We start from the raw sequence: 19,868 nt of genomic DNA, 5'->3' as shown, positions 1-19,868 counted from the left end.
AGCGACTGCATCACTGCGGAGGCTGCACCGATCCGCCTGTCGATCTCACGCTCCATCCTTCCCTCACTCGTGAACAAGATCCCGAGATACTTAAACTCCTCCACTTGACGCAGGACTTCTCCACCAACCTGGAGAGGGCGAGCCACCCTTTTCCGGTCGAGAACCATGGCCTCGGACTTGGAGGTGCTGATTCTCATCCCAGCCGCTTCACACTCGACTGCAAACCACCCCAGTGCATGCTGAAGGTCCTGGTTTGAAGAAGCCAACAGGGCAACATCATCCGCAAAAAGCAGAGATGAAATCCTGTGGTTCCCAAACAGGATTCCTTCCGGCCCCTGGCTGCGCCTAGAAATTCTGTCCATAAAAATTATGAACAGAACCGGTGACAAAGGGCAGCCCTGCCGGAGTCCAACATGCACTGGGAACAGGTCTGACTTACTGCCGGCAATGCGAACCAGACTCCTGCTCCGTTCGTACAGGGACCGGACAGCCCTTAGCAAAGAGCCCCGAACCCCATACTCCCGAAGCACCCCCCACAGAATACCACAAGGGACACGGTCAAATGCCTTCTCCAGATCCACAAAGCACATGACATATAAAAGTCTGATCATTTATATTTATTCATTTGGTATCCAAAGTTATTTAAATCAAATTCAAGAGCTGAGCTGCTTAAAAAATTAAAATGTATGTATTAATTTAAATAAAATAAGTAATAAATTTTAAAAATGTAATTGTAGTAAAATAGAATGCAACTAAAAAAAAAAAAGCGTAGCGGAAGAAAAAGAATCAGAAGCCCGGAAACCAGCCTTGTTCACCGGAAGTGTAGCGCTCCTACAGGATATACGAGTTTTTATTATTATTATTATTATTATTATTATTATACTTCCGGGTGTGAGTATTTTATTTTGAAAAACTCCACTTCCGGGTTGCTGCAGCTGTCAACAATGCTAAAGATGGTGAGAGTTTCCGCTAACAGCAGTAATTCCTGTGTTTATCTTTATTATTGTACCGCATTCATATAATGTGTGTCTACATCTGTCCTGTAGCTCTCTCTCTTCCTCTTTTCTCTCTCTCTCCCCATCTTCCCTTCTCTGTCTCTCTCTCCCTCCCTTCTCTCTATCCCTCTTCCCTTCTCTCTCTCCATCTTCCCTTCTCTCTCTCCCTCTCCCTCCCTTCTCTCTCTCCCTCTCCCTCCCTTCTCTCTCTCCCTCTTCCCTTCCCTCTCTCTCTCTCTCCATCTTCCCTTCTGTCTGTCTCTCTCCCTCCCTCTCTCTCTCTCCGTTCTCTCTCCATCTTCCTTCTCTGTCTCTCTCTCCCTCCCTCTCTCTCCCTTCTCTCTCTCCCTCTTCCCTTCCCTCTCTCTCTTCCCTTCTCTCTCCCTTCTCTCTCCATCTTCCCTTCACTGTCTTTCTCTCCCTCCCTCTCTCTCTTCCCTCTCTCCCTCTTCCCCCTCTCTCTCTCTCTCTCTCTCTCTCTCTCTCAGACATCACTGAAAACTTTACATTATTGTCTAATAAGATTATATATGGGGATATAAAAGAGGAATTAATGTGAGGGTTTGTGATTTGTTTGATAATTTTATGGTTTATAATGTGTGTGTGTGTGTGTGTTCACTGATGCAGCGGTGTTTAAATGTCTCCTCTTATTTCTGCGATGATGTCACGACTATGAAATAATGGTCAGAATGACGTCACACTTCTTCCTCTTATACCTTAATGAGTCACCAACAAGTGCGACTTATTAAAGAAGCATACAGTGTATTTTTGTCTGTGTATAGTTATATTTAACATTACAGCTTTCCCTCTGGCACTGGAGACTCCTTCCAAATGATTAGAAATGTTTTCAAAGCTGTTTATTATCAGAGAGCGTCTGCTGGACACGCCCCTGTGAGTGAGCCGTTACTACAGAAACCCTAACATATTAGAACGAGTGCGTTAATATAAACCTGAACGACTGTCACAGCTGCTGTTCTGGAGAATTAATCAACACCTTCTGATTAACTTTATGAGCAATAAGGGAACACAACTCTACTTAACGTTTGGGCTTCTTTTATCTAAAGTAAATCAGTATTTAGTGAAATGCTACTAAAGTAATAATTTGTACTAAATTATGCATAGTTGTTGTTATGATCGGTCATGTGACTTTCCTGTACTTGTAGGACTCTAACGAGGATGTGTCGTTATTCGATGCTGAAGAAGAGTCTGCGAAAAATTCACGAAAATCCAAAATCAAGTGAGTGTCTGATCTGATTCATGTGTGACTTTCTGGCAAGCTTTATTACTTTGTTTGTTTGTTTGTTTGTTTGTTTATAATGGCACACTACTATTCATATAAAATAAGACATGCTAAATGAAGATTACAGTCAAAGGTTTGGACACACCCACCTATGCTTTATTATTAACTTTTAATTGTATTCTGTCACATATACTGTATATATTTACTGCCTGGATTAAATGTAACTGCAAGTCGCTGCTTGGTGCTGATCTTCATCTCTGGGGCCTCATGTACAAAGCTTGCGTACGCACAAAAAAGCTACGTACGTCACTTTCTGTGCAAACATTCTTATGTACAAAGATTGACTTGGCATGGAAAAGTGCGGTACTCTACGCAAACCTCATGGCTGGCGTATGCACATTTCTGGTGCATCTTGGTACTTGGCGACACTTAGAAGCAGAGCAACGCAACTACATTTAGGCCTACTCGGTCAAGAGTCATGACATGGCGATAAGAGGCATCCAAAAATGCATCGGAACATCAGGATGCGTGAATTGAAATGTATGTCAGTCATACGACATTGTCGAGACACATAATGCGAGACTGTTGGGTAAATGCCAACAGATCCATCAACCATCCCTTCCATATTGTAATTACGGGAAATGAGAAACCCCAGCAATATCATTTCGATATTATTCCCATTGACTATTGGTTAATTAATTAAATTAAAGAATGCACATGCAGGACCATTGCAGCTAGCTTAATAGATCTTCCTTTGCCGCGAGGTGTCAGACTGAAATATTATTACTTGATGTTGCGTGGGGTAGCCTTATCACATAATTACCAAGATCAATATATGAAACGATTTCCAAGTGCGTACAAATCAGACACAACCGCGGTGTGTGGCGTGTTACACAATGTGGCGCAGCGGCACGGCGTGCCAATAATGGAGCGAGACCTGGCGGAGGACCCAGACCCTGGGCCTCACAACGAGGTGCCACAGCGACATGGCATACAAACCCGGCAGCGCTTAATAGCCACAATGTGAAAAGGTAAGGACAGACGGGACACCATTCATTTTTTAAGATATTCTTTAAATGTGTTATTCAGTTCCTTCAATTCCTCGCGGATTCCCTCGAGGTTGTCGTTAATCGCCTCTATCCCCTTTACAATTTCCCCCTGCGACTCAAGGACCGCGCGCGTCAGCACCCGGCCTGTGGACCTGGCGACAGGGGCAGGCGGTGGAGAAGGGGGGCAGGTGACAGTGACGCTGGATCCGCTCGGCTGGGGGTCCTCTTCCTGCTCGGGTGGGATGGACTGGGGGCCTCCTGTTGTTCCCTGGCACCCTGCTAGAATACATTTGTCATTAAAATCCTATTGTGGAAAATATGTGCACGTTTTATTTCTGGTTACATGTGGCTAGGAATATTGGGCCTACTAAGAGAGGAAGACATTTCCTCAAATACAGGGTGTCCCCGAAAAAATGTACACATTAGAGCACTAAAGGTGTTTTTTTTGTTTTCAAAACCCATGTAACTCAAATAGACACTCATTGTGGCGCAGGCACTGCGGACGATGCGAATCATACCGTTATCTTGGTATAGGCTACATTCACATTCAGTGGCATACAATCAGTGACCGTTGCATGTCTCATAGCATACACTTTGAACATCACTTTAATTGGAGGTGACAGAACAATTAAGTGATGTATGTGAATTCTATTACACTGTGCTAAAGGCAGGGATTAACGCGAATAAATGTTAATGTTAAATGTTAATAATAAATGTTAATTTGATTAACGCGAGATTTCTAACATTTAATTAACATTAACGCGTTAGTAAAAGTAACCATGTCTTTTCCCTAACGCGGGCCTTACTGCAGGTCTATTTATACTAATTAACATATCCAGTGTGGAATAATTGAGGGAGGAGACGGGGCGGGGAACGGGGCTCGTGCATGTGCGCCGAATTCCACGTTGATTGGGATGTACAACAGGAGAGTGCGTGGAAACCTTCGTACGCACTGATTGATACATCCGGATTTTTTTGGTCGTACGCAAATTTCCCGATTTTGACGTGCGCACATATTTAGTGGGAAATCCACGCAGGTCTTTGTACATGAGGCCCCTGAACTCTACGTTCATCTGGCTGAACATGTTGTTGTTGTGTGTACAGACACCCCGTGGCTTCGTTCTTCCACCTGTTTTTCCGTGTTGGAGCGATCCTGGTCTACCTCCTGTGTGAGTTCCTCAGCAGCAGCTTCATCGCCTGTATGGTCTCCATCATCCTCCTCCTGTCATGTGACTTCTGGACCGTTAAAGTGAGACTGTTTTACATTCGTCATTAAAGTCTTTTCATCGAAACATCTCCATCCTCCTGAATAACGTCAGGACTGATGAATATTCATGAGTCTAATTAATAACTTGGTGAACTAGCAAGTGCTGACTCGGTCCTCATTTATTTAACCTGTCAATATATATTTCATCGTTACCATGACAACCATCTGTTTATCACAGACTGCGGCTAAACATTTCTAAAAATTTCCAGCTACCAGTCACAGCCCCTGCCTCGGATTATTTGCATATCAGATATGATTGGTCCAAAGGTCTGGAATGCATTTAGTGACATCACAACACAAGCTCATGCATAGCTCCGCCCCCTGCATCAGTGTTATGCAGAAGTAATGATTAAGGCTGTTTTAAATGAGGAAAAATGTGTTGGAACCTTTATATATTTAGGAGTAAAGTGTGTGTGTGTGTGTGTGTGCACGCGCGTGTGTTACAGAACATCACGGGTCGGTTGTTGGTTGGTCTGCGCTGGTGGAACCAGGTGGATGAAGATGGGAACAGTCACTGGGTGTTTGAGTCTAGAAAGGTGTGTGTGTGTGTGTGTGTGTGTATTTGTCTGAAGTAGAAACACTGAATCCATTGGCTTTAGAGCGTTTGTGTGTGTGTAGGTGAGTGGGAGTGAGCGCTCAGCATCTCTGGCGTCTGATGCAGAAGCTCGGATCTTCTGGTTTGGTCTGATCATCTGCCCTGTGCTGTGGATCATCTTCACCTTCAGCGCGCTCTTCTCCTTCAGGATCAAATGGCTGGTGAGAACCGTCACTGTAGTGTGTGTGGGAGTGTGTGTGAGGCTGGTAATGAACTGGACCGTGTGTGTGTGTGTGTGCAGGCAGTGGTGTTAATGGGCGTGGTTCTGCAGTGTGCTAATCTCTATGGTTACATTCGGTGTAAAGTGGGAACCAGCAGCAATCTGAAGAACATGGCCACCAACTACCTGGGAAAGCAGTTCCTCAGACAGGTGTGTCTCTCTCTCTCTCTCTCTCTCTCTCTCTCTCTGGTTGCGTGACACAGATAAGTCGACTGGTTTAAATATGACACAGGTGAGAATCATGGCGTTACCTGCCGGTTTGACCCGCCTCCCCTCCGCCCACAGCTGACACTCGAGCACTCGATGCCCAGACACTCCTTCTCGATCATGTTGTAGTGTGTCTCCGTTCCCGAGAGTCTACTGGAGTGGATCTGGCTCTCCGTTTTTAGTCAGTTTGTTGGGGACGTCTGAAACATTAGGTACAAACTTCCTGTAATCATCAGCCAGCCCCAGGATTTGCCACACCCATTTTTAGTCTTGGGTCTCAGGCAGACCGCGATCGCTACAGTTTTACCGACTTAAGGACACGCCTGCCCATGGCCCAGGTGGAAGCCTGTATGTCTTAATGATCTCAGGTCAGCCCTCAGATGTTTTAAATCCAGCGGCCAGTCATTACTGTAAATGATGTCATCGTGTAAACAGGCAGCGTGGTGTGGGCGGAGGATTCCATCAGTGTGACGCTGAAACATTGCAGGGGCTCCAAACAACCCAAATGGACGGGTGATGAACCAGTGCAACCCACACGGAGCGGGACAGGCTGTTTTGGAGTCAGTGGAATCTGCCAACATCCAGTGTCAGAAAGAAGCGAGCCACGCCCTCACTGATCCATCAGAGTTAGACTAAGCCTTGACTTTTTTGAAGTCTGCACAGAACCGGACCGACCCATCAGTCTTGGGTACCGAGGCCACCGGGCTGCCCCAGTCACTGTCGGACTCCTCCGTTCCTCCCCGTCGAGCCTTGAGTTCATCCCGACCCCCTGTTTCTGCGTTCAGGTAACCGGTAAGCACGCCTGGAGGAGCCTCAGTGAGGTGCTCTGTGAGATCGGTGTGATCAGGAAGACGTGTAAACACATCAGAGAATTCCCCTTGCAACCTGTGCTCTCTGGGACGGCGTCTCCACAGGGGACCGGAGTACACGCTTTTGACTTTCCTCCGGTCCAAGCTCCTCCTCCCTCTCTGGAGCTACCGTTGCCAGAGCCACACCGATGTGGTATATTTGAAGTGCATCATCTCTATCTGTTCATCTGACCTCAGAGTCGACTTCTCCGACTCGCCGCGTGACCTCACAGGGTTCTTGGTCACTTTGCGAGCAATTTAGGGCTTAATGTGGGCAGTGAAACGCGCACCTTCTCTCCCGGTACAAATCCCCAGAGCTGAGTGGAACCATCATACTGTCGTTCTTGGGCCTCATGTTCAGTAACTTCAGGTGTGGAGAACATACTGAATTTCATTTTCACTGTTAGACGGTCTGCCCTCACAGTTATCCTTAATGACATCCAGGTTTGAGCCACTTATCCCAATTCTGAGCATCATCACAAATGAACGAACAAATATTTTACAGCGTTTTACAACCCCGATTCCAAAAAAGTTGGGACAAAGTACAAATTGTAAATAAAAACGGAATGCAATGATGTGGAAGTTTCAAAATTCCATATTTTATTCAGAATAGAACATAGATGACATATCAAATGATTAAACTGAGAAAATGTATCATTTAAAGAGAAAAATTAGGTGATTTTAAATTTCATGACAACAACACATCTCAAAAAAGTTGGGACAAGGCCATGTTTCCCACTGTGAGACATCCCCTTTTCTCTTTACAACAGTCTGTAAACGTCTGGGGACTGAGGAGACAAGTTGCTCAAGTTTAGGGATAGGAATGTTAACCCATTCTTGTCTAATGTAGGATTCTAGTTGCTCAACTGTCTTAGGTCTTTTTTGTCGTATCTTCCGTTTTATGATGCGCCAAATGTTTTCTATGGGTGAAAGATCTGGACTGCAGGCTGGCCAGTTCAGTACCCGGACCCTTCTTCTACGCAGCCATGATGCTGTAATTGATGCAGTATGTGGTTTGGCATTGTCATGTTGGAAAATGCAAGGTCTTCCCTGAAAGAGACGTCGTCTGGATGGGAGCATATGTTGCTCTAGAACCTGGATATACCTTTCAGCATTGATGGTGTCTTTCCAGATGTGTAAGCTGCCCATGCCACACGCACTAATGCAACCCCATACCATCAGAGATGCAGGCTTCTGAACTGAGCGCTGATAACAACTCGGGTCGTCCTTCTCCTCTTTAGTCCGAATGACACGGCGTCCCTGATTTCCATAAAGAACTTCACATTTTGATTCGTCTGACCACAGAACAGTTTTCCACTTTGCCACAGTCCATTTTAAATGAGCCTTGGCCCAGAGAAGACGTCTGCGCTTCTGGATCGTGTTTAGATACGACTTCTTCTTTGAACTATAGAGTTTTAGCTGGCAACGGCGGATGGCACGGTGAATTGTGTTCACAGATAATGTTCTCTGGAAATATTCCTGAGCCCATTTTGTGATTTCCAATACAGAAGCATGCCTGTATGTGATGCAGTGCCGTCTAAGGGCCCGAAGATCACGGGCACCCAGTATGGTTTTCCGGCCTTGACCCTTACGCACAGAGATTCTTCCAGATTCTCTGAATCTTTTGATGATATTATGCACTGTAGATGATGATATGTTCAAACTCTTTGCAATTTTACACTGTCGAACTCCTTTCTGATATTGCTCCACTATTTGTCGGCGCAGAATTAGGGGGATTGGTGATCCTCTTCCCATCTTTACTTCTGAGAGCCGCTGCCACTCCAAGATGCTCTTTTTATACCCAGTCATGTTAATGACCTATTGCCAATTGACCTAATGAGTTGCAGTTTGATCCTCCAGCTGTTCCTTTTTTGTACCTTTAACTTTTCCAGCCTCTTATTGCCCCTGTCCCAACTTTTTTGAGATGTGTTGCTGTCATGAAATTTCAAATGAGCCAATATTTGGCATGAAATTTCAAAATGTCTCACTTTCGACATTTGATATGTTGTCTATGTTCTATTGTGAATACAATATCAGTTTTTAAGATTTGTAAATTATTGCATTCCGTTTTTATTTACAATTTGTACTTTGTCCCAACTTTTTTGGAATCAGGGTTGTATTAAACTGTGTGTTCATGTCGTATAAACACGGGCGCACTTTGATTTAATCCCAAATTCAATCATTTGTAGTTTCTGTAGAATGTGTGCCATAAAGGACACGCCCTGGTCAGTCAGGATCTGTTTCTGGATAACGTGGAAGCGTGCCTGCGCAATGCTGCGTGCTGAGATGTGGCCGAGGGGCGTGGCTTCTGGGGAGCGTGTTTTGTAGTTCATGAAATCTGACCCAAAGCGATGCCCTCATGCAGTCCGGTCTCATGGCCCAACGATGTCCAGATGAGTCTTTCAAATGAGGACCGGATTAATGGAACGGGTGCAGTGCTGCTTTGGGGGCCTGGCAGACTCGCGAGCTGCGAACATCACCTGGCCAATAGAAACGGGCCATGAGACGGTTCAGTGTTTTATCCTGCCCCAAATACCCGGCCATGGGATTATGATGATCCACCTGGAGCAGGAGTTCCCGAACATTTGGGTCGTCTCTTCTTTATTTTGAGTGTCCTGCGTCACTCGATATAACGTGTGTGTGTGTGTGTGTGTGTGTGTGTGTGTGTGTGTGTGAGAGAGAGAGTGCAACATTCAGCTGAATTTGCTCAACATCAGTTAATCTCACTCAGTCGAAGGCGTGTATCAGGGTCTTGTCTTGTGACTACTCCAAGAAGAAACCCTCGACACGATCCATGCCATGGAGGGAGGGGCGGAGCCTAACTAATACCTGAAACCCTGGCCAGTCTGTCCCAAGACTTGGTGGATGGATGAGGCGCAGACTCACTACTGCCTCTGCTTTATGCTTTTGCCCCAGAATTTGATAACGACTGGCGTCAGTGGAGACTTGTGAATATCCCCGTGTACACACCTCCCCTTCACGAAGCTTTCGCTTGCACTGAATCAGGTTCTCATGGATGGGAGTCCACCAAGCCTTGATGTGTCCTCTCTTGTATGTGGTACGTTCCTACTCGACCAGCGGAGGCGTGATCTGAGATGTGTCAGGGATCCGGATCAGAGTTCCCGCCTCCATACAGGAACGCTGATCCTGGAAATGCCCACAGTGCCCCACACCTGCCCGGGGTTTCTGTTATCTCTCTAGCCTATCCCAGCTGACTACGGGTGAAAGGCGGGGTTCACCCTGGACAAGTCGCCAGGTCATCACAGGGCTGACACATAGACACAGACAACCATTCACACTCACATTCACACCTACGCTCAATTTAGAGTCACCAGTTAACCTAACCTGCATGTCTTTGGACTGTGGGGGAAACCGGAGCACCCGGAGGAAACCCACGCGGACACGGGGAGAACATGCAAACTCCGCACAGAAAGGCCCTCGCCGGCCACGGGGCTCGAACCCGGACCTTCTTGCTGTGAGGCGACAGCGCTAACGGGTTTCTGTTATATATGTATTAATGTGTCTTGTTATTTATTATGTATTTGGTTGCTTTTTAATGTTACAGATCATGCTTTATGAACATAAATACTTCATAATAAATGATACATTTAATATGTATAATAATAAATATATAATATATATCTATAGAATATGAATCTGGGTGTGTTTATTTGTGCTGTTTTGCACGACTGATGAACCTGATTTGTTTCGTGTGTGTGTGTGTGTGTGATTATAGGCTGTGAATAAACAGGATGCACGATGAAGCGGAGCTGCAGAACACATCTCACTGTGTGTGATATTCCAGAAAAATTCCCACATAATTCCTTTTTCCTGGAGTTGGCTTCCAGAAGGACAGAAGTGTGTTACTGCGCTGTAGTATTACTGACACAACTCTATTATCACATTATCCACTTTTATCCTCAGTAAGATTTATTTATGCACTGAAGTGTGTGTGTGTGTGGGGGGGGGTTGTTTTTTTGAGGGGGAAAGTATTTATTTTACTTTTAATAAAAAAAATAAAAGTTTGCCGTTGGGGGTCACCATCACAGATCATCATGATCCAAATATTTGATTTGGTTTAGGTTTTACACCGGATGCCCTTCCTGACGCAACCGTCCCCAGTCTATCCGGGTTTGGGACCGGCACTAAGTCTGCACTGGCTAGTTTAACCCCAGTGGCTTAGCCAGTTAACCTAACCTGCATGTCTTTGGACTGTGGGGGAAACCGGAGCACCCGGAGGAAACCCACGCGGACACGGGGAGAACATGCAAACTCCGCACAGAAAGGCCCTCGCCGGCCACAGGGCTCGAATCCGGACCTTCTTGCTGTGAGGCGACAGCGCTAACCACTACACCACCGTGTTATTTTAGAATGTGTAAAACAAACACACACTCCCCGGCCACTTTAATAGGAACGTGTTGTTGGTTCTAAGATCGCTGTTCTTGGCTGCAGGAGTGGAACCCAGTGTGTTCTTCTGTTCTGCTGTTGCATGCTGAGATGCTTTTCTGCTCACCACGGTTGTAAAGAGTGATTATATGAGTTACGATATCCTTCCTGGCAAAAAAGCTCAAACCAATCTGTCCATTTCCCTCTGACCCTCTCTTATCAACAAGGCGTTTGTTTCCACCCACAGAACTGTCGCTCACTCACTCAGTGTTTTTTGTTTTCCGCACCATTCTGTGTAAACTCTAGAGACTGCTGTGTGTGAAAACCCCAGGAGGAGATCAGCAGTTTCTGAAATACTCAAACCTCACACTCATCTGGCTCAAACCAACACCCATACCACAGTGAAAGAAAGAAAGTCACACTTCACTGTGAGATCACAGTTTTTCCTGTTCTGATGTTTGAACATTGTGATCATTAACTGAAGCTCCTGATTTGTATCTGCGCGATTTGATGCTGTTGAGGGATCGGCTGATTACAGAACTGCACAAAACAACAGATGGGTGCTCCTAATAAAGTGGCTGGTGAGTGTATATGTATTCTCTGTCCTGATTTCTCCAATAAGAATTACAGCGACATATTAAAAAGTAAATTTAAATTAAATTCGTTAAAGGAAAGGAAAATTAGTGGACATGTTTATTTACATTTTGAAAACTTTACTTTTATGAACTTCTGTTCATTTTAAGCTGAGTTAAATTAAATATAAATGTTTTTTTTTATTCAGATGTCCCTCTAAATGTATTATAATTACAGATAAACATAATTAAGCCTTAAAAATCTGTATAATTCTGTGTTTATAAAATTTTACCTTGAGGTAAAGAATAAAAGGTCCTCAGTATCTTCCATTTTTTCTTTTTTCCATGTCTGTTGAAATGTGAATTGTGTACACTGGATGTGTATAATATTCTTCCTACGATTCAGACATTTCTGATGTAAAATTTAATAATTTCATGTTGAATAAAGTGGAAGAAGGTCCCGTTTTTAACCCTGTAGTTTGTGATGCTGATGGTTTTCAGACTGTGTGATGAAAGCACTGGTTTATCCTCAGCTCTCTTCATTTCTGCACTGGGTTTATCCTCCGCTAGTCCATTTCTCATTTCGTTCATTTATTAAATACTTAGTTATTTGTGATTATATTTGTGTACTGTTTATCTTATGACATTATGAATAAATATGTTTTCCATTTCACTTATTTTTACAAATCTCATTCTATCTTTACATATATTATTTTACTTTTTATTCGTTGCAGCTCATTGAGTATAATTTTACTGTTTGACTAAAACATTGAATAATAATAATAATAATAATAAAGAAGGAACAAAAGGCTGAAAGTGTATTGTTATAAATGTTTATATTTATTTTGAGTTTGAAACATTGAGCTGACAGCGCCCTCTTATGGAATAAAAACCCGGAAGTAACTGACGCACAGCGCCCTGATCTGCATTGCGCATGCGCCTCAGTCCTGCGCATGCGCACTCGGCAGCGACACAGGGAAGGCCAGGGGAAGTGTTTTGTTTGGGAATAATTTCTATTAAATTAATTTAATTCTCAGTTTGTTCATCATGATTCCCACCGAGGACGCGTCCGCTAGGAAGAGAGAGATCGAGGAGAAGTTAAAGCAGGTGAATTTAGAGAAAAATAAAGAGAGAACGACCACAGGAAATGTTTTAATACGTTTGTTTATTTATTTATTTATTTATTTAAACCTTATTAATAAACACTCAGGTTTATACACACATTATCCTCATTATGTAGCTTTTTATTCATGCATTTCTAGTTCTGCTGCTTTGTTTATCTGTTAACATTCTTCCAGGTTCTCAACATTACACACACACTGTAGTATTTAAATGGACAACAATTGAATTTGTTTCTTGTCCCAAATTCAGGAGCAGGAGACGCTGGCGTTTATTCGTGAAAACCTGGAAAAGAGTGAGCAGCTGACTAAAGGAATGGTGAGTGAGAGACCCTGCTGTGTGTGTTTCAGCTCATGCCAGCACGAAGAGGCGGAGCTTACCAAACTGATTGGCATGCGAGTAGCACCGCCTCCTGGTGCTGATTGGTTCGAGGTGCTTTGAGGCAACTTGTGTTTGTGGTTTCTCTCCTCAGGTGTCGATCCTGTCGTCGTTTGAGAGTCGGCTCATGGCTCTGGAGAACTCCATCATCCCCGTCCACAAGCAGACGGAGAACCTGCAGCGCCTACAGGAGAACGTGGACAAGACACTGTTCTGTCTCGACCACGTCATCAGCTACTACCATGTTGCCAAGGATACGGACAGAATCATCAAGGAGGGGTGTGTGTTTATCTTCATCAGGAACAACACGACAGTAATTATCGGCATCCCTGAATTTAGCAAATGGGGGTTAGTAAATGCAGGGGTGCCAATAATTATTGCACATGCATCACTCCTAAAAAAAAAAATGCAAATTGACTTCAATTGAAGGTTAAATTTCTTTCATGTTTTCAGTGTGAAATTAAGCTACACATTATTTTATTGAAGGTGCCAATACTTTAGGAACTGACTGTATTTCCTCTGAGGACTCGGTGACCGTGATGATGGGCTTCATTACAGAATTTACATATCAGACACGATTGGTCGAAAGCTGTGGAATGTATTTAGTGACAGCAATCTGAGGTCATACATAGCTCCGCCTCCAAATCACCTTTATAGTGCCTTGCAAAAGTATTCCCAGAATACAAAAAACAGAAACCTGGGGTGTGCATAAGTATTCACCCCCTTTCGTGTGAAACCCGAAGAGCTGGTCCAACCGATTCACTTTGTAAGTCACAATTATTTGATGAAGATCCACCTGTGTGCAATCAAAGTGTCACATGATGTCTGTATAAATCCACCTGTTCTGGAAGGACCCTGACTCTGCAACACTACTCAGCAAGCAACATGAAAACCAAGGAGCCTCCAAACAGGTCAGAGACAAAGTTGTGGAGAAGTATAGATCAGGGTTGGGTTAGAAAAAATATCCCAAACTTTGAATATCCCGCGGAGCTCCATTAAATCCATTATAGCAAAATGGAAAGAATATTACACCACGACAAACCTGATGAGAAGGCCCCGCCCACCAGAACTCACAGACCGGCAAGGAGGGCATTAATCAGAGATGCAACAAATGGCCCTTTTCCACTACCCTTATTCAGCTCACTTCAGCCCGACACGGCTCGCGTTTCGACTACCAAAAAACAGCACGACTCAGCTCGCTTCAGCCCTGCTTAGCCCCTAAAACTCGCACCGTTTTGGAGTAGGACTGAAGCGAGCCAAACCGTGCCGAGTGAGGTTGGGGGCGTGAGCAGACACTCCCCTGTGCACTGATTGGTGAGGAGGAGTGTCCTCACATGCCCACACACGCCCCGCGAGCATGCTGGGATCTGTAAACACCGTAAACCCGGAAGGAGAAGAATTACGAATTACGAGAATTTCTGAAGCCTTATGCGCCTCGCCTCATCTATACGCTCTTGCCAGTATCTGTTGGCGTTGTCGGTGACAACAAGCCACAGAACCAAGACCAGCAACACTAACGACTCCATGTTTATTGTTTACTATCCGGGTCGTGAGACTACCGCTTAAAAGATCACTGATGTCACTGTTTGCGCTGCTTAATGACATCACGTGATGTCCACCCACTTTCGCTAACTCCACCCAATGTGTCCACCCACTTCCAGCCAGCACGGTTCAGCGCGGTTGTAGTCGAAATGCAACTCCAACAGCCCCGCTCAGCCCAACTCAGCACGGCACGACTCAGCCGCGTTTGTAGTGGAAAAGCGGCAAAAGACACCAAAGATAACACTGAAGGAGCTGCAAAGATCCACAGTGGAGATGGGAGTATCTGTCCATAGGACCACTTTAAGACGTACACTCCACAGAGTGGGCGGGGCTTTATGGAAGAGTGGCCAGAAAAAAGTCATTGCTTAAAAAATCATGTTTGGAGTTTGCCCAACAGCATGTAGCAGACTCCCCAAACACATGGAAGAAGATTCTCTGGTCAAATGAGACTAAAATTGATCTTTTTGGCCATCATGGGAAATGCCATGTGTGGCACAAACCCAACACCCTGAGAACACCATTCCTACAGTGAAGCATGGTGGTGGCAGCATCATGCTGTGGGGATATTTTTCATCTTCAGAGACAGGAAAGCTGGTCAGGACTGAAGGAAAGATGGATGGCACTAAATACAGGACAATTCTGGAGGAAAACCTGTTTGAGTCAGCCAGAGGTTTGAGACTGGGACGAAGGTTCACGTTCCAGCAGGACAATGACCCTAAACATCCTGCTAAAGCTACACTGGAGTGGTTTAAAGGGAAACATTTAAATGTCTTGGAATGGCCTCGTCAAAGCCCAGACCTCAATCCAATTGAGAATCTGTGGCATCACTTGAAGATTGCTGTATGCCAACACAACCCATCTAACTTGAAGGAGTTGGAGAGGTTTTGCCTTGAGGAATGGGCAAAAATCCCAGTGGCTAGATGTGCTAAGCTAATAGAGACATACCCCAACAGACTTGCAGCTGGAATTGTAGCAAAAGGTGGCTCTATAGAGATCTTGCATGTGACGTCACAGCCGATCCAGATTGTGACAGATGCCATCTTGTAGGTCAAACGCCATATTCCGCCTTCTACTTCTACTTCTGCTTTTACTTCTACCTTTTCTTCTGGAAAACCCTACTATATACAATTCTACTACAACGGCTGTGGCTACAAGCTCTCCCTACCTGTGCACGGTTTTTATGTTTTTTGTGTGTATTTTTGCGTGTTGTTCGTCTGTACCGGACTTCAATATCCACTACAACCGTATGGACTTACTGGACATTGGTTTCCAGCAGAAAATGACGGTTTGTAGCGATTTCCATCGAATGCACAACATTCCGGACGAGACCAGCGGGGTCTCCGTGGATTGTTATCGGAAGCAAAGCGAAGGAGGCGGCGCCGGGAGCCGAAGCAAAAGCGAGGCTACAGGCAGAGCCGGCCTGTTGACTAAGCTCAGAAAACAGCTATTCAAACCTCCACTGCCAAGCCTCTACCTCTCCAACGCCAGATCCATGTAAACAACACGGACGATTTGGAATTACCTTATTCTATAATCGGCTGGTCAGTGCTATACTCAATACTTAAGTGACTTACCCATCCAGTGAGGATCATTTTTTTGTTTACAAGATGCCACATCTGAGTCGCTGACAAATCCTGAATTTCTGTAGAGATAACTGTCCAGAGATTTATAGGCACGCAGTGCTTCACCACTGAACAGCGAGGGAAAGTTAATGAGGTAATCATACACGTCCGGGTATTCCGCTGGCAGTTCAAAATCCGGTCGTGAAAACTCCGTCCAGAAAGCCATAAAGGTCACAAATCTGTAGATCGTTTATTTTAGACATATATCTAGTTATCTGTTCATTAGAAAAATGAGCCGTGTAGTCCGTCGGTTGAAATTGATCCATTCTGTACACGAGTGCAGCAGTATTCAGCGGTGTTTTTGACCAACACGATGGCGGTCGTGTACTTTCCGGTCACGTGACTGCAAGATCTCTATAAAGTATTGACTTTGGGAGTGAATACTTCTGCACACTCCAGATTTCTGTTTTTTCATCTTACAGCCCCGCCTAGCAGTATTGGCACCCCTTAATTTTATTCACAACTTTTGTAATATCTCCAGAAATAAATGGAAATGGACACAATTTGCAATACCAAGATCTTTTAATTGAAGGTCCAAAGGAACTGAAAAGTTGTTTTCGTTCAAAATAGGCATTTTAATTTCTAAGACAACAAAAAACAGAAATACAGCAGGTGCAGGAATATTGGCACCCCTCCTTAGTATTTGGTTGCACACCCTTTGGCAGCGATGACGGCCTCCAAACGTTTCCTGTAGCCATCAATGAGCTTCTTGCATTTGTCTTGTGGTATTTTCTCCCACTCTTCCTTCGCTATGCGCTCTAGGTCTTGGATATTTGAAGGATTCCTTCTGCCAATGGCAGATTTCAACTCTTCCCCCCCCCCCCCCCCCCCCCCCCCCCCCCCCCCCAGAAAGATTCTCAATTGGATTGAGGTCAGGACTCGTTGCTGGCCATTTCAAAACAGTCCATTTTTTCTTTTCTAACTATTTTTGTGTGCTTTTAGATGTGTGTTTGGGGTCTTTGTCCTGCTGGAGTACCCAAGATCTTCGCCTCAAACGGAGCTTTCTTACACTGGGCAGGACATTTTGCTCCAAAATCTGTTGATAATCTTCAGATTTCATAATACCTATGACACGGGTAAGGCCTCCAGTCCCAGATGCAGCAAAGCAGCCCCACAGCATTATTGATCCTCCACCATGCTTGACTGTTGGTCGGGTGTTCTTTTCTTTGAATGCTTCATTGCAGCGCCTGTAAACAACCTGCCTGTGAGAATTCCCAAAAAGCTCTACTTTTGTCTCATCTGTCCACAGGACATTTTCCCAGAAGGACTGTGGCTTGTCCAGGTTCTCTTTCGCAAACTCCAGACGCTCCTTTTTGTGTCTTTTTTTTCAATAATGGGGTCTTCCTTGGCCTCCGCCCATGTAGCCCTGCTGTGTTGAGTGTGCGCCTTATGGTGCTTCTTGAAACAGTTACCCCAGGCTGTTCCAGGTGGGCCTGCAGGTCTGTAGATGTTAACTGAGGTGATTCTGCCACCAATCTTCGACGACTTCTATCATTGATTTTTCTCTTACCCCCACGCCCAGGGAGGTTCTTGACAGTTCCATGCTTCAAATATTTCTTAATAACATTCCGCGCTGTTGACACAGGGATACCAAGCTCTTTGGAGATGGCTTTATATCCTTTGGAGCGCTTGTGTTTGTCAACAACTGCATTTCTTGTTTCTTCAGACAGCTCTTTTGTCTTCACCATTGTGAAAAAGGGACTGAGTGAAACAGTTGGTTTTTCAAAACACAAATCTCATCATTCATTGGCCATTTCATGTCACATGGGCACAGACAGGTCTTCACAGGTGATTTCCATTTGTAATTTACCATAGGTGAGTCAAATTAGGTTTAGTTAGGTTAGGTTTTAGGACTAACAGCAAAGGGTGCCAATACTAGTGATACAGCAAGATTTACCTTTTTCATTTTTTTTTTCACTCTAATTGTTTATTTTTTTATTTTGTTGATACTTTGCTCTTTTTTATTAACCACAAGCTATCTGTAGAAAAATTCTGCATCACTACATCACTTTTGTTCAGGAGATGCTTAACTTTAAGTACATAAACGTCAAGGGTGCCAATACTACTAGGTGGCACTGTAACTATTGTTTGTGTTACAATAAAAAAAAATTCTCCTTTAAAGTGGTCGGCATGTTGTGTAAATCAAATGGTGCAAATCCTCCAAAATCCATTTTAATTCCAGCTTGTAATGCAACAAAACAGGACAAACACCAAGGGGGATGAATACTTTTGCAAGGCGCTGTACATGTCTGTATTACTGAAGTGTGTGTGTGTTACAGACCCACTGGGCGGTTGAATGAGTATCTCGCCTGCATCGCCAAGATCCAGAAAGCTGTGGAATATTTTCAGGACAACAATCCCGACAGTCCAGAACTCAACACTGTGGTATTGTATCTCTACCCCCCCCCCACTATTTGTCTGTCTCTCGTGCTCTCTCTCTTTCTGTCTGTCTTTCTCTCTCTCCCCATCTATCTGTCTGTCTGTCTCTCTCTCAGATGGCGCTCCATCATTAGGGCACTAGGTAGTGTACAGTTCATGTTGTACCCTATGTAGGGAACACGTACAGTGAGTATGAAGCCATTTGGATTTCAGCCTCACTTTTAAAATAGTGAGTAAAACATGTAAAACTTAAATAATGATCAATTTAGACCCAGTTTTAGCTCCGCCCACATGGTACCTAATGCAGCATGGGTACTTGTGTACAGTTAGGTCCATAAATATTTGGACAGAGGCAACATTTTTCTAATTTTGGTTCTGTACATCACCACAATGAATTTTGAAGAAAACAATTCAGATGCAGTTGAAGTTCAGACTTTCAGCTTTAATTCAGTGGGTTGAACAAAATGATTGCATAAAAATGTGAGGAACTAAAGCATTTTTAAACACAATCCCTTCATTTCAGGGGCTCAAAAGTAATTGGGCAAATTAAATAATTGTAAATAAAATGTTCATTTCTAATACTTGGTTGAAAACCCTTTGTTGGCGATGACTGCCTGAAGTCTTGAACTCATGGACATCACCAGACGCTGTGTTTCCTCCTTTTTAATGCTCTGCCAGGCCTTTACTGCAGCGGTTTTCAGTTGCTGTTTGTTTGTGGGCCTTTCTGTCTGAAGTTTAGTCTTTAACAAGTGAAATGCTGCTCAATTGGGTTGAGATCAGGTGACTGACTTGGCCATTCAAGAATATTCCACTTCTTTGCTTTAATAAACTCCTGGGTTACTTTGGCTTTATGTTTTGGGTCATTGTCCATCTGTATTATGAAACGCCGACCGATCAGTTTGGCTGGATTTGAGCACACAGTATGTCTCTGAATACCTCAGAATTCATCCGGCTGCTTCTGTCCTGTGTCACATCATCAATAAACACTAGTGACCCAGTGCCACTGGCAGCCATGCATGCCCAAGCCATCACACTGCCTCCGCCGTGTTTTACAGATGATGTGGTATGCTTTGGATCATGAGCTGCACCACGCCTTCGCCATACTTTTTTCTTTCCATCATTCTGGTAGAGGTTGATCTTGGTTTCATCTGTCCAAAGAATGTTCTTCCAGAACTGTGCTGGCTTTTTAGATGCTTTTTAGCAAAGTCCAATCTAGCCTTTTTATTCTTGAGGCTTATGGGTGGCTTGCACCATGCGGTGAACCCTCTGTATTTACTTTCATGCAGTCTTCTCTTTATGGTAGATTTGGATATTGATACGCCGACCTCCTGGAGAGTGTTGTTCACTTGGTTGGCTGTTGTGAAGGGGTTTCTCTTCACCATGGACATTATTCTGCCATCATCCACCACTGTTGTCTTCTGTGGGCGTCCAGGTCTTTTTGCATTGATG

General features: G+C 44.3%; 2 protein-coding genes across 6 annotated transcripts in view; both read left to right on the top strand.

Annotated features, from left to right (window-relative positions):
* The first annotated feature begins 857 nt into the window (after window positions 1-857).
* tvp23b (trans-golgi network vesicle protein 23 homolog B (S. cerevisiae)) lies at window positions 858-12,052 on the top strand. Of its 2 annotated transcripts, none has more exons than XM_060938707.1 (7): window positions 858-956; window positions 2,159-2,232; window positions 4,389-4,533; window positions 4,998-5,087; window positions 5,170-5,307; window positions 5,388-5,516; window positions 10,158-12,052. In XM_060938707.1, exons 1-7 carry the CDS (start codon window positions 945-947, stop codon window positions 10,182-10,184), a joined length of 615 nt encoding a protein of 204 aa, XP_060794690.1. In that variant the 5' UTR covers window positions 858-944; the 3' UTR covers window positions 10,185-12,052. The 2 variants fall into 2 exon arrangements, with proteins under 2 accessions (XP_060794690.1, XP_060794689.1); XM_060938706.1 differs by lacking the exon at window positions 858-956 and adding an exon at window positions 1,760-1,886.
* Window positions 12,053-12,337: 285 nt separating this feature from the next.
* The window catches only part of exoc7 (exocyst complex component 7), a 36,764-nt gene continuing 29,233 nt past the window's right edge, over window positions 12,338-19,868 (top strand). For all 4 annotated transcript variants that reach the window (XM_060939152.1, XM_060939151.1, XM_060939150.1 and 1 more), the window contains exons 1-4: window positions 12,338-12,486; window positions 12,751-12,816; window positions 12,971-13,155; window positions 18,320-18,425. In XM_060939152.1, the coding sequence (XP_060795135.1) occupies window positions 12,427-12,486; window positions 12,751-12,816; window positions 12,971-13,155; window positions 18,320-18,425 (417 nt within the window). In that variant the 5' untranslated portion in view covers window positions 12,338-12,426. The remainder of the gene's footprint in view (window positions 12,487-12,750; window positions 12,817-12,970; window positions 13,156-18,319; window positions 18,426-19,868) is intronic.

Source organism: Neoarius graeffei, chromosome 14 (assembly GCF_027579695.1).
Source record: "Neoarius graeffei isolate fNeoGra1 chromosome 14, fNeoGra1.pri, whole genome shotgun sequence".
Lineage (NCBI taxonomy): Eukaryota > Metazoa > Chordata > Actinopteri > Siluriformes > Ariidae > Neoarius > Neoarius graeffei.
The sequence above is the reverse complement of the archived record's forward strand: the minus strand, read 5'-3'. Positions and strand labels throughout refer to the sequence as shown.

Bases quoted from the DNA above. Each gene is read 5' to 3' on its own strand.
- tvp23b (XM_060938706.1), top strand. From the start codon at position 1,827: ATGATTAGAAATGTTTTCAAAGCTGTTTATTATCAGAGAGCGTCTGCT. The intron at 1,887-2,158 runs GTGAGTGAGCCG...CTGTACTTGTAG, and splicing joins CGTCTGCTGGACACGCCCCT to GACTCTAACGAGGATGTGTC. The intron at 5,517-10,157 runs GTGTGTCTCTCT...GTGTGATTATAG, and splicing joins GAAAGCAGTTCCTCAGACAG to GCTGTGAATAAACAGGATGC.